Genomic DNA, 14,950 nt, shown 5'->3' with positions numbered 1-14,950 from the left:
GCAGAAGAGGAAATAATATGCAATGAAAGTGCAGAAAGACCCAACCAACTTTGTGCTTGCGTTTTGACTTTTCACACCTCCTTTACCCCAGGGTAATCCTCCGCATCACACACACGCTTCCTCTGCTCTCCACTTAATTCAGTGAATCTGTGATCATGCGCACTCACAGTAACTACTGGGCCAGGGAGGTCTGGGAGGTGGATATTGAGTGCATCATTTTCCTGCCTGAAAGTCATTCCTTAGATGGAGTCTGCAAGAAGAGACAGCGCTGATGGGAACAAGGTCTTTTTGGGAAGCAAAGCATTTGGAGACACATCCGTGCTGCCTTTCCCTGCAAGACCAGGACACCAGAGTCCATCATTGCCAGGCAAAGGCTGCAACCTGCACATGGGCTTGGCCATGATGGATCTTAGGTGCCTTGGGCTTCTCCTTGCAGTGCTGGGCAGTGTTGGTGTTTGGGTGATGACAATGTCAGCACAGCACAGGGGCATCACTGGGCCCAGGGATGTTGCCGGGACGTCTGCATCACACAACATTCCAAGCCCTCGTGTGTCACCAGAGTCAGGGATGTTGCCATGACGTCGGCATCGCATCAGAACCCCTGCCGTGTGGCCCAGGGCTGTTGCTGTGACACCGCTATTGCATCACAATCCCAGGCCCGTTATAAAGGTGGTGCTGGGGTGGCCTTGGCTCACTTTGCCCGTTCGCGAACGGGCAAAGACTTGACTTTGCGGTCAAGGAGTGAGGCTGCGGGGTAAGAGCCACTCCAGGGTCCCCTCTCCAGCCTCCCTTTGCTCAGTGACCTCCCAAGGGCCCCCAACTGCTGCCTGGTGCCAGGGAGGGCACATGGAGTGAGTACAGGGTGCCCTTCTCTTCCCAGATATCCTCTCGTCAGCCTTGGGCTGATTTTGTTATTGGATTTATTCTGCTGCGGACGCCAGGCGCGAGGGTGAGCCCAGAGCAGAGGGGCTGGGGCCAGGAGCGGGTGCAGTGGGTGGGAAGGCAGCTGCTGGGCAGGGCTGTGGTGCCGCTGCTCAGCCTGGGGCTGGGCTTGCGGGTCACTGCTGGGGCCACTAACATGAGCTGGGCCGTGTTTTCCTCTGCAAACAGGACTTGGGAGAAGAGCTTGGCGCCGGCCGCACGCGAGGCCCTGTCACCTCGGTGACATGGACTCTCGCGTGCGAGCCGCGTGCCAGCTTGTGGCCCTGAGCCTCGTGCTCCTTACGATCCTGGGCATCCCCTCGGCCTGCCGCGTCCTGGTGTCTTTTTGGATGGCCATGATGTTCATCCCTGCAGGTGAGCAGCCCTCTCCTGAGCGTAGCCATGGTAGTGGCTCCTGGCCAGCACCCCGGCTGCCGGCGCCCACCCCTCTGCTGGCTGGGGTTGCGCAGGGGCTGCCCCACGGCGCTGACAGCCTCTTGCCTTCTCTCCCACAGTCTCCGTGTTCCCCTTTGAGCTCCCGGAGAAGCCTGCTGGGAGGGGGCTGGAAGGGTAAGTGGAGCCTGGCCCTGCCAGGGCTGCCCTGAGGCGCTGGCTTGGTCCCAAGAGCAGGAGCAGGGTAGGCCAGGAGGCCAAGAGTTGGGCTGGGTTCCCTCAGACCCGCCAGCGCCAGGGCCTCCTGCTGGGGACACTGGGCAGCCCCGGGGCCCCTCCTGACCTGCCTTCTCCCTCCCAGGTGCCCAGGCACGGACGGCGGGGTGACCGGGGAGCCTCATGGTCCTTCCCCACCTCGCCGCCGTGTGCAGTTGGGGGCCAGGCAGGTGGTGTTCCTGGGGCCGGGCAAGGAACTCCTTGGCTTCATCCCCAGGGAGCCCCACCTAGATCGGCCCTCAACTGCGGCGCGCAAATCCACCCTGCTGCGCCTCTGGGCACCCATCCTGGTGGTGGAGACCAGCCCATCTGGGTCTCCACCCCAGCCCGAGCCTTCCAGCAGCTCCGGGAGCGAAGAGCCCTCCACTGTCCCAGCGCCGCAGCGCTGGGAAACGGTGGACTCTGGGGACACGGAGGCTCCCTCCCCTCCTGCAGCCGGCTCCGGCTGGCGAGCGGCGCTTCGCTCCCTGCTCTGCCCCGGCTGCTCCTGCGGGGGCTGGCGGGCGCTGGGCAGGGGGCTCCGCCGCCGCGTCGCCGCCCTGAGGAGGAGGAGAGGGCGCAGGGACCGCCAGGCCGCCCATGACACCAGTGGGACGCTGTGAAGCACAGCCCCTGTACAGAGGCTGTGCTGAGCAGCGCCCACCGGCCCGGCGCCCCTGTCCCCCTGGGGTGAACATCTGTGCCCCGCAACAGGGTACCTGAGGCCTTTGTCATCTGGGAGAGGTGCAGCCCATCAGTGCCTCTCCCTGGGCCTCCTGGTGCCCTGTCCCCTTGGGGCGGTGCACAAAACATCTGTGCACCACAACAGGGTACCCGAGGCCCTTGTCATCTGGGAGAGGTGCAGCCCATCAGTGCCTCTCCCTGGGCCTCCGGGTGCCCTGTCCCCTTGGGCGGTGCACAAAACATCTGTGCACCACAACAGGGTACGCAAGGACTGTGTCATCTGGGAGAGGCGCAGCCCATCAGTGCCTCTCCCTGGGCCTGCTGGTGCCCTGTCCCCTTTTGGGCGGTGCAAAAAACATCTGTGCACGGCGATGGAGAACACGAGGCCCTTGTCATCAGGGAGAGGCACAGGGCACCAGTGCCTCTCCCTGGGCCTCTCCTCTGCCCACAAAACTTCTCACCTTTGCCAGATAGCCAGGCAGGGAGCACCAGCACAGAGCCACAGGAAGCCCCCCTGCTCCTGGCCCTGCCAACAGTGACCCCTCCCTGCACACGGGCTCCCACAACAACGATCCTCGGCCACCTCAGGAAGCGCGGGCGAGACGAGCAGCCAGAAGATGGCCTGAGAAGTGGCCGAACAGCCGAGCTCAGAGTTGAGCTCAGGACACAGAGACTTGGGGGAGGCCCAGAGCTCATGGGGGCCTCCCCGGCTCCTCCTGGCCTTGGTCCTGTTGAAGTTGATGGGGAGGAGCAGCTACGGGACACTGGAGAGCTCAGCGCAGGGCAGAGACACCGCTAACCAGCCCCGCGCTGAGCCGGGTGTCCCTCTCACCGGGGGCAGTGCAGTAAATGTGCAATAAACACTTGTGTGCTGTGTAGCAGGAGTCGAGTGATTCTTCTTCCCCAATCTCACCCTCCCCTTGATCTCAACAGTTGTACAGGCAGGGGACACTGGGATGGAGCGGCAGGAAGGCCCCCTGTTCCTGGCCCTGCTCATGGCAGCAGTGATGCCTCCCTGAGCACTCTGCCCTGCACTGCCTGCGCAGATGCTCTGGCTGCGGGACCAGCTCCTGCCAGGCAAGGCACCGCCATTGGCAACAGCAGGTCCAGCAGCCTCACCTGCAGCCCCGCAGAAGCCCCAGGGCACCAAACGGCTCCGTGGGCATGGCAGCTCCAGCCTGGGAAGAAGGAGCTCAGGGTAGTGACACGCATCTACAAGGGGAAACCATGCTTACCCACTCTTGAGAGCCCTCCATGATGTCTGGGTAGAGGAGGGGAGGGCAGAGCATGTGGTCTACCTCGTCTTCTGCAACACTTTGGACACTATCTCCTTTACTTGGCAGAAAGGCAGAGCTAAGGGTTGCACTCGCGGGCACAAAGTTTAGGTGGAGACAAGAGATTTTGTGGCCAGAGGGGAGGCACTGCTGTTCTGCTGGGCTTTATACAAGCAAAGAAAGACTGGCTGGAGATTTGAAGGTGAGATTGCTGAAGGCCAGTCTTGCCAGGGAAGACAGAGGCAAAAAAGGCACTAAGCATCTCATCCCTTCCCAAGTCTTTTGTCACTATCTTCCCTTTCCCATCTAGCAGAGGGCCTGGTATTTCCTAGTCCACTTTTACCCTGGTTCCTTCCAGAGCTGGGCTGAACTTGGAGGCAACCAGATGAGACGGAGGCAAACAGATGAGAATCAGAACAGGAAGCAGCAGCTCCAATCAGATCAATGATGGATGCAGGGGCTTCCACTCTGTGGGTGAGGAGGCAAGTTGGACCTATTCTCCCAGCAGGAGCCTCCCAAAACTCCATGTCCAAGACTGCAAGGCCGGGGCTGCGGTACAGAAAAAAGCATTAGACTGAATGTGCCAAATTAATTGGGAAGCATGCTGTTAGGCAGGCCAATACAAGAAGCATGGCTGTTGGCATCTGCTACAGCATCAAGCAAAACATAATTATGCTGAAAAAGGACTTTCCAAGTGACAGAACTCAATGCCATGAAAGCTCCTGTAGTGATGGGAGCAATACTTTATGAGGAAGATGAAATTTAAGTGTCCATACAGTCTAGATATACTTTCCTCAGAGTGCCTTATGAAAAAGAGGGAATATCATGTCAAAGACTAAGACTTCTGAGACTTGCAGACTTTTAGAATCTGAAACACACACAAACATATGGAGTTTGCACCAAACATTCAGCACTTCTACGCAACAGAAGCTGAAGCCTAAGCTGTTGTTCATGAACGTACAATATCAGAATAAGGTACTTTACAGAAATGCATTAATTCCTTTGTATGACTGTAGAGACACCAGTAAAGCACTGCTAAAAAAAATAGCAGCTTCCCATCCCTCCAAAGCAAAGGTTAAGAAGCTTTCTGTGGAAGGCAGAAAGTCTTCAAGGACACACTCGTGTCTCCTTGAAGTACCCCTTGCCTTATTCCCTGTTTTACCTGATAACCACCACCTTCGGCTTGGAGGACATTAAACAGATGAATCTACACCTAGAACCAAGGATGTTTCCTGTCAGCCTAAAACAAATAAAAAGATCAAAATCTTTCAAAGCCTTGAACAAAGAGCCAGCTCCCTGCTTTCTAGTGCGCTAGTGCATCTCTTCCAGAGCACATTCACATCTCTGACAGACAAGCAAAATGGCAAGTATAAGTTGCTGCTGCTCTTCCCTACCCCTGAAGCTACATGTCTGTCCCTGCTAGACCAGGGCAGCGCCACCTCTTCGACTGACGCTTTGCGGAGACACAGATCCTCACGTTGAGCTTGTGCAGCATTTCAGTGAAGCACTGTGCAAATGTACTCTGTGATGAATGAACTCAACCCAAATTCTGCACTTTAAGCCCACACACTACACGAATACCACCAACATTATGTGGCAGTAAAACCATACAAGTGATGAAAGCCAAAAGAGTAGTATTTGCTATATGTATACACCGCTACACTGTATCTAAAAAAAAAAAAAAAGAAAAGAAAAAAGGAGACCTATAGATATATCATTCACATAGTTTTGAAGGAATGGAGATAACTATGGGGACACACACAGATAATAGCTGTATTTGTAAAGAGGTTAAATATTCACCTCAGCTGAGTGTAACACTACTGTAAAATACCTTTCTCCTAATAAAGTATCAGAAACTAATACAAGAGCAGAAATGAAAACAGTGCAAAAGGTGACGATGAAGAGGTACCGCGTCAATAAGGATATGGTATATGGAAATGGTATATGCATGGGAATGGTATACGCATCACTTCAGCATCACAAAATAGTAGAGCTATGATTTTGTACTATATTATTTAGGAGATTCAAAAGAGCAGGCTTGAATTGTGTGCTGCTGAGCACAAAGCCTCTCTGTGATCAGAAATGGTTATTGGAAAGGAATATAAATGTGCAAGAGTTTCCCCTCCCACCCCAATATCTCTTTGTTCTTTTGAACATGGAAATTCATTCCCATAGGAGTATGATCTGGTGAATCAGGCCCCCACCTACGACACTGATTTGTGACCCTGTACGCTTAAAAATTGCTTGTCCATTGCATCCCATAAATTAGACTTTTGTGAAATGGATAAATGTATTTACCTACATACCAGGAATGTTACAAGATTTGCTAATACTTTAGAAATGTTTTGATATTCCTAAGAAAACTGAAAGTTTTCCCAATGGTTTATTAAAAAAAGTCTCCCTACTAATTTAAACAAAGATGTATTTTATTTGTGCTTTCAGCAACCATTTTATTCTTCTCTGAAGTGGTTTCCTGCCTACTCCAACAGCATAAAGCCCTGAATCTGCACTTATGGATATCTGCACATATGAATCTGTACAGATGGATAGTTTGACACCTATGATCCATCCCACTGGAACTCAATGGAGTTCCTTGGGTGGGCAATTAGGATATGCATGTTTGTGGAACCAAACCCCAGATTTTATTGTGTGGTTTCACCTCACAGGGGCTACTACCACTGACTTTGGAGAACTGAAAAATGAGGTTTGGGCTTCATCTGCCATGGCAACAATATACTGCAGAGAGGAAATTATAGCGCCAGGGCTGTGGATACAGTGAGTTTTGCCCAAATCAGTAATTCCACCTAGATAGAGTTGTTGCTCTGACAGGGCATTTCTTGTTTCACTATCATTTTATGACATAGTCTGTGCTTCTTTTCTGACACTCCAACAGCCAAAAGAAAGAACCAAAACAGAATTTCCACTGCAGTTCTCTGCGCCAACGATGACATCAGGGACAAAGCAGATTTTTAGTGTCAGCTCTCTGCCCTCACCTAAAATAATGGGTTTTTTTTGTTTGTTTGTTTGTTTGTTTTAACAGCCTCTTTTTTATACCCTGTTTGTTCAGAAATTTTCATATGTCTATGAATAACCTTGCTGGAAGAAAGACTCTTTAAAATCAATCCTATCCCCGTAGCTATCAAGAAGGAAATAATGGACTTGGCTCATCAGTTCTCCATTTCCACAGGACAGGAGAGCCTGGAGATGGCAGAGAAATCAGCCCAGACAGTGTTTCACTGCTGGAGCTGCTTTTGCTCTTAGCAGGGTGAGGATCTGCAGGTGTCAAGTGCTCCCTGTCAAATATTGGGCTCTTCAACAAATATCTTTTCCTGAACATGCCTACTGAAGACCTGAAGGCAGTATCCTAATATATTTATATCATAGAGTGACACAAGTGAAAAAAATAAATCAAAGCTTAGCCTGAAGCCTGATGCTGGAAACTCTTGAGAAAACAACAACATGCTTTCTCTTCTTGTCTTCACAAAGTCATTCTGGTTCCTTATTAAACACTATTACTTTAAATTCCTGGATTTGCTGACCAGCGTTTCCATATTCCACCCTACACAAACTCTCTAGAGGAAGAATACGAAGCGTTCTGGTTCCAGAGAAACTTCATGATTTTTCAGTCTTCCACATCTTATGCAAGTAACCTGAATTTAAACACAATTACAACATGAGGATGTTGTAATGTACTTCCAATGGCAAGCAGCCATTAGCAACCTCCAACATTATTTGAGTGCAGAGATCAGCACAAAGATTTAGATCCAGGCAATTTTGGCCGAACACTGAGATTGATCTCAGGCACTTAGACACGTATTTAGTAAAAGCAGAGAGAAAAGGCAATCTTGTCTCAAGTTTTGACCACACAGAACCATGGATCAAGTCTATCTCAAGAAAGTTAAAAGCTAAAGTATCTGATCTGAAAGTTCCTCCTGAGATTGTCACTCCTCAGAGCAGAATCTTCTGGTATCAGGACAGACTAATGTTTGCTTCTAATTTTATACTCCTGTTCAGATCTGGGATTCAAAGCTAGTGCAATTAAAAGTGTTATGAACTTTGGAGGCTATAAGAGAAACCTAATATTCAACAAAGCATAGAAAACATTTTTTTTTTTCTCTCACTGCATGTTGTTCATACAATGTCTTCGGAAAAACCCTGAAGATGCACAGATTAGTTAATACTAGATGACTATATTTGGACAAGAAATTGAATCTGAAATCATATCCTCAGCTACGTTAACTGAAATTTTATGTCAGCAAGAATATTACCAGGGCAGCAGTCACGCAATAGCATTTCCAGGCGTAATATCATAAAATGCCGACTGGCAACTGCTGGCATTGGAGGAGAGGTAAGAGTGAATGCAAGGTCAAAACTTCAGCTTGCAGCTCACCCAGCTGAGCAGGTTCATGCTTGAGATCTAGCCTGCCCTGTCTATAACGAGTTTTGAGAATGCTACAAGGAGACCATAGCTAGCATGGGCAATGATACAGCTTCAGAAAGCTCCAAATCCATGAAAATGTCCTTATATAAACAACTAGTTCATACTTGGTTAGTCTGAATCCTGTTTTCACTTCACTCAAACATCTCTCTGCATATAATAACAGTCTGTAAATTATCCTCTAGCTAACAAGAAGCAAATACACGGAATGGCCTGATAATGCACTGGGAGATAAGTGTGCCTGCCTTGCAGGGTGAGCCCATGGAAACACATCAGGGTGTCTGGAGGAAAACATCGTGTGAAGCAAACAAATTGCAGATTTTTCTAACGGAGACCCCACACGTCAAGGAAACTGCACCTGAATAAAGAGAGCAGCTGGGCTCCTTATTGCAGCTCATGTAAGACAATTAGAAGAAATCATTTTCTATACTCACATGTGAAATTCAGGCTTGACTCTGACCTATAATTTCAAAGATGCTCCATTTTAATGACTTAAATTTCACTGCTAATACGAGCAGTCTAATCAAACCACAGGCAAAGAGTGTGAAATAATTTACAGGTTTTGCCTGGAAAGGTCAAGGTCTTAAACAATGAAAAGTGCTTTTGATATCAGACTGCTTGCCCTGCACAGTGTAAAACTAATTGACCATGATGACAAATAATGCAGGTCTTCTGTGCCCAAAGTAGCTTGTTTACCACCACGCACGAATTAATTACCAATCAACTGCTATCAAAAGTAACAGCACATGGCTGGCAGAGGTCCCAAATACCAGGCAAAGAAAATGATCTTAGTTCTTTCCACTGAAGATGAGGAAGCCAGGACAATTTAAATTAAATTTTTAAATTTTTAAAATTTTTAAATTAAAAAAAAAAAAAAGCCTGGCCTGGATTTTGAGGGAGATGTAAGCTCTATTCTCCTGTACTTCAATGGTGATATGGCTTTGCTAAGGGCTAGATATAAGAGATTAACGGATTAACGGATTCTAAGATGTCATTTATAAATCTTAGTGAGGGGTTGAAAGTGTGTTCATGTTCAGTATAGGTAAATGTGGAATGGGGGAACTGTTCTGGTTTCACATCTCTTAAGAGTACAGCAGCTTGTCCTTCCTTGGTGGATAGCTGGAAGTACAGGGATTCCTGCAGATACCTTAAGAAAAAATGAAGAGCTGCAAATGTCCCGATCAAGGAAAAAATTACAATGATTGATAGGAACTTTAGGATATTGGAGAAGCACCTACCTGGATATTCTATCACTGCTCGTCCTTTATATTCGCTCTTAAGGAAAGGCAAACCCTGGAAGTGGGAATTAGAACACAAAGAGGTAGTGAAAATTCCGACTGAAGAAATAGAAAAATTTCAGTCCCTGGGACCAGAACACCCCCACGAACCTCTAATAGCTGCTTGGGATTGCACTGAACATGCCACTTACTGTAAGTTACAGCAAGTAACTTATTGTTACTAAGTTACAGTAACTTCCTGTTGCTTACTGTAACTTACTTACAGGCTGGCCCTGGTGGAACGATGCAGCTTGACTGCATTTAAAGAAAGGGAACTACAACGTTCTGAATGGGAGAAAAAGGACTTTTATCCTTAGTCTGAGCAGTTAAAGAGGCTGAAAAAATACATCAAGGACAACCTGTGCAAACTACAGGACCAATGGGCCTCCTCACAGGAGTGGAAGGGGTCTCTGGCTTGCTTACAGCAACTAAGTGCAGGAAAGCCAAGGGGCGGATTGTGGTGCAAGGACTGTTGTTTTGGTTCTCACACCTACCTGCTCCTCTTATTATCCAAAGTGATAACGGCTCACATTTCTCATGTAAAAAAGTGGAAGAATGGGCAAAGCAAGAAGGAATCCAGTGGGTATTCCACATCCCATACTATTCCCAATCAAATGGGATGGTAGAAAGAACTACTGGCTTGTTAAAAAAGAGCCTGAACCCACACAAGGCTCAATGGGACAGCCAACTTCCCAAAGTACTCCCTCAATTCAATAATCGTTGTGGGCCTGCTGGAAGGCCTGTAAGCCCAGCATTCTTTGTGAAAGCTGAGCTTAGTGCTCAGCCTACAGGTAAAAGAGGATGTCCAACAACATTACAGCTGGACAGCCTGTGGTGGTCAATTTACCATCCATCGGCGCTGTGCCTTGGACTCTAAGTAAAGCTCGTGGCCCACTTGCCTGGGAAACTACTGACAGCAGTGGTGCAAAACTGAGAATTAGGGCACGATGGATTTTTCCCTCTTTTTAAATGGGGTAATATGTTCAGCCTCACCCCACCAAAACAAGTTTTTATTTTCTCTTGCAGCAGCGTGCAAGAGAAATTTTATTTTATTTAATACAATATTTCCCATGTAATTTAAAATTGCACATTACTTATCTCTTTATTGGTAAAGTTTTTGCGTGGTTCCCTTGTCTGAGCTCTGCTTCGTCCAAGCAGAGTGTGTCACGAGCAGCAGGGACCTCTGCCCAATGGGCCCCAGGCAGAGGGTGTCTGGGAAAGGGGGGGACTAACTCTGAGGTATATGTTATATCCAGAGTGAGATCAATGTGCAAACGAGGTCAAACGCTGCCTATCAAGGAAATTTATGGAGCACTTTCACAAACAAAATGTTCATGTGTTGTACTGAGAAAATAGCGATAGCAAAGGGAAGGAAAGAAGGAAATCTAGCAAGCAGTTGGGATAGGATTGCAAGAGATAGTCACCACCATGGATCCAGCAGCGTCCCGTTGGTCCGTAGTCTCTGTGCATGTCAGTGGTGGGGATCTTTGGATCACGGTCTATTATTGCATTGCCCAGTCTTTTACAGGGTACCCAGGAAGGCTGTTTCCTGGACAATGTCATTCCTGCATTCCTTCCTCACCAGTTTGGCCTGTACACATCCTCCAATGCAGCATAGCCGTTCCTTGACCCCATCTGAAAGCTGTTTTGAGTCCTTATCTGTTCACAGTTGCTGAGCCTGGTCCTTGCAGCAGATACAGCAGAAATGCAAACAAGCTTTGAGACAGTCGGCTTGAGACAGGGTCCCTCACAACTGCATGGACTCTGAGCAGAAGATAGATGAGGATGTCCTGGGTTTCCTGAAATTGCATCTGCACAACCAGAGGTTGGTGATATGCGAGACGGTGATCACAGGCCTCATCCCGCTGTCTAAGAGATGGCAAAGAGTGCACAGGGGACAAGCGGGCAAAGTGAGGGAGATGGCCTGGGCCTGGAGGTGGAGGCTAAGGCAGTGGAGGGAAAGGCAGAGGCAGCATTTGAGAGCTTGGGGTGCTGCGGACACCTTCCTTGCCACCTCGTATCTGCAGAGTGCTGCAGACAAAGCATTTGTGCCAATGTGTCCAGGCACACATGAACTACAGAGCCAGGGGACAGAAGAGGAAACCTGGAGGGGGGAAGAGCTGTCGGAGGACTGGAAGAAAGCCAACATTGGTCCAGTCTTCAAAAGGGGCAAGAAGGAGGACCAGGAAACTGCAGGATGCTCGGCCTCACCTCCATCCCTGCAAAGGGGATGGAGCAACACAGAGGGGTTGGGGACAGCACAGAGTGTGAATTGAGGGGAAGAGGACCTGAGAGGGGAAACACAGCCCTGCCAATGCCCATGGCTTGGCTCATGTGTTTGGGGATACCTGTGCACTGATGGCACCGCTCCCTTGGACCTGCACTAGGTCTGCGTCCGCCTTGGCCCTCCTGGCCCTCTCTGGAGCCTGAAAGGGAGAAGCCGGATCGGTCCTGCCATCAGCGCAGGTGTCCCTGCTGCCTGGCAGCTCCCATTCACCCCTGATTCATGATTCCAATCATGATCCCAATGGGATCCTAGGGTGCATTAAGAAGAATGTCTCCAGCAGGTCGAGGGAGGTGATCCTGCCCCTCTGCTCAGCCCTGGTGAGGCCACATCTGGAGTATTGTGTCCAGTTCTGGGCTCCACAGGACAAGAGGGATGTGGAGCTGCTGGACAGAGGCCAGCGCAGGGCTACAAGGATGATGATCAGGGGCCTGGAACATGTGCCCTATGAGGAGAGGCTGAGGGAGCTGGACCTGTTCAGCCTGGAGAAGAGAAGGCTGAGAGGGGATCTAATCAGTGTATATAAGTACCTCAAGGGAGGGAGTGAGGAGGATGGTGCTGGCCTCTTTCCAGCGGTTGCCACCGACAGAACTAGAGTTAATGGCCACAAACTGAAGCACCAAAAGTTCCACAGGAACTTAAGGAAAAATTTTTTAACAGTGAGGGTTCCAGAGCACTAGCACAGGCTGCCCAGAGAGGTTGTGGACTCTCCTTCTCTGGAGATCTTCAAAACCCGCTTGGATGCAGTCCTGTGCCAAGTGCTCTAGGTGACCCTGCGTGTGCAGGGGGTTGGACTAAATGACCTCTAGAGGTCCCTTCCAACCTTAAGCACTCTATGATTGAATGATTGTCTTGGAGCTTGCTGTAGTGCACCAGTATTATCTTGGAGTGAATGTCAGCATTTTTCTCTCCAAGACCCCTTCACATTCAGTTCCCCTTCCTTGTCATTTCAGACAATCCCTCCTCTGATTCCGGTGCCTGTTCCCACCATTCCCTTCCCGGTTCTCCCCACAAGATCCTGAACTCATGGTGCTGCTTCACAGAGCAAATGGGCAGTTGAGCACACAGGGGTCAGGAGGTGTCTCCACGGTTGCTGTTCTGCTCAGGGAGGGAAGCAGACTCAACCAAAGGGGGTTTGTGGCCTCAATTCCCCCCAGGAGTCTACGGATGTGTCAGGTGCTGGGAGGAACTACGGACATTTCTGAGGGTACTGGCTGTGTCCAGGTGCACCTCTAGATCCTGAGATCTGCCTTGCCCCCAGATACCTGGGTTTAGTGTGTTACCTTAGGTGCCTCCACCTTAGAAGACCTCTCCCCTTGTGAGGCTCCGCTCCCTGCTCTCCTGGCATCTCCAGCTTCCCCTCCACAAAGACAGGAATCTGACACTGTGCTTTAACATGTGGCGCAGCTCTGGCCATGTAAATGCAGCACGATTCAACCTCTACACTATTCCTGAACACTGATAAGTGCTTCCCAAATCCACCCCTTGATCTCTGAAGAGATCATTACAAGATGATGAGTTTTTGATGCTGAACCCATGGAGCAACCTGCTCAGCAGGCCCTTCTGGTGTGCAGTTTCTTGGGCGTGTTATTGACACCAGCTTTGAAGGAAGCCCAGCCTTCAGGCAGTGCACTGGGCAGAACCTTTTCTATTATATAGGAGTCAGTGGGGGAGCCTGTCCTGATCCAGCATTTGACACAATTGAATGGACTAGGTGGGACAGAGCAGTCAGAATAAATACCACAAATCTAAGAACTTGTGTAGTAACATGATAACCATTATTACTACTAATGAAAGACAGAGTAAAAATAACATGACGAAACAGTGCTCAATCTGGTTGGGATACAGAAAGAGTAATTATGGAGAGAAGTGGCAATTCTACCACTGCTGAAAAATGCCCATGAAATCAATTTCCTAATGGCATCCTTGAGCATCTTGTTCCTCATGCTGTAGATGAAGGGGTTCACTGTTGGAGGCACCACTGAGTACAGAACAGCCAGCACCAGATCCAGAGATGGGTAGGAGATGGAGGGGGGCTTCAGGTAGGCAAACAATATAGTAACGACAAACAGGGAGACCACGGCCAGGTGCGGGAGGCACATGGAAAAGGCTTTGTGCCGGCCCTGCTCTGATGGGATCCTCAGCACAACTCCGAAGATCTGCACGTAGGACACCATAATGAAAGTGAAACACCCAAAGACTAAACAGGCACTAACCCCAAGAAGCCCAACTTCCCTGAGGTAGGAGTGTGAGCAGGAGAGCTTGAGGATCTGGGGGATCTCACAGAAGAACTGCTCCACCACATTGCCTTGGCAAAGTGGGATTGAGAATGTGTTCCCAGTGTGCAGGAGAGCATTGAGAAACCCACAGCCCCAGGCAGCTGCTGCCATTTTGACACAAGCTCTGCTGCCCAGGAGGGTTCCATAGTGCAGGGGTCTGCAGATGGCGACGTAGCGGTCATAGGCCATGACTGTGAGGAGATAATACTCTGCTGACATGAGAAAGGCAAACATAAAGACCTGTGCAGCACATCCTGAGTAGGAAATGACCCTGGTGTCCCACAGGGAATTGGTCATGGCTTTTGGGACAGTGGTGGAGATGAAACCGAGGTCGAGGAGGGAGAGGTTGAGGAGGAAGAAGTACATGGGGGTGTGGAGGCGGTGGTCGCAGGCTACGGCTGTGATGATGAGGCCGTTGGCCAGGAGGGCAGCCAGATAGATGGCCAGGAAGAGCGAGAAGTGCAAGAGCTGCAGCTCCCGCGTGTCTGTGAATGCCAGGAGGAGGTAGTCAGCAAGAGAGCTGCTGTTGGGCATTTTGCCCCCAGTCTTTGGGGACTGTCCAAAAAAGAGAAGACATTGAGAAGTTAGTATTAACTTTTCAGGAAAAAAAAAAAACTCTCCAGTTGCTCATTTTTCATACATCCTCCCCCCATGCACTCTCACACTGCCTCTGTCTTTACTGAGAGGATCTTTTTCTCAGTACTTTGCTTGCGTTCCGCTTTGCACTGGCTGAGTGTGCTGTGAGGAGCAGGGACCTCAGCCACTGGACTCCAGGGAGTCTGCCCTGATGTACAGCACTGGGAATCAGGGAACAGAGATGATGAGCTTGACCATTCGCCATTTCTGTCAGGTGAAGTCCACTCGAGACATCAACGAGCCCTTCAGCATCTTCCCTCCCAAATATAAAGAGGGTGGTTTGAGGAACAGAGTTTCATGGAATTGTTCAATATTTTTTATTTGATTGGAGCTGTGCTTGTCACCCCTGGGGAGTGTTCCTCAGAATAGACGTCTTTGGCATTTCTACTGAGTCCAGAGACTAAATCATCCACTGTTGCTGTGTGCAGATTAGGGACATCTCATTTGTCTCTTAGACTATTTCCCATCTGTTCTATGCTGGAGGATGATCACACTCCTCTACTCTCCTA

At 49.6% G+C, this 14,950-nt stretch overlaps 1 protein-coding gene across 1 annotated transcript; it reads right to left on the bottom strand.

Moving 5' to 3' along the window:
- Window positions 1-13,313: 13,313 nt before the first annotated feature.
- Window positions 13,314-14,339, bottom strand: LOC148593071 (olfactory receptor 14C36-like). Its single transcript, XM_088532575.1, has one exon. The coding sequence runs from the start codon at window positions 14,337-14,339 to the stop codon at window positions 13,314-13,316; it is 1,026 nt and encodes a 341-aa protein (XP_088388701.1).
- Window positions 14,340-14,950: the final 611 nt, after the last annotated feature.

This window comes from Tinamus guttatus, unplaced genomic scaffold (assembly GCF_059628265.1).
Source record: "Tinamus guttatus ecotype Peru unplaced genomic scaffold, ASM5962826v1 Tinamus_guttatus_pri_ptg000460l, whole genome shotgun sequence".
NCBI lineage: Eukaryota > Metazoa > Chordata > Aves > Tinamiformes > Tinamidae > Tinamus > Tinamus guttatus.
Note: the sequence above shows the minus strand (reverse complement) of the source record. Positions and strands in the feature narration are given on the sequence as shown.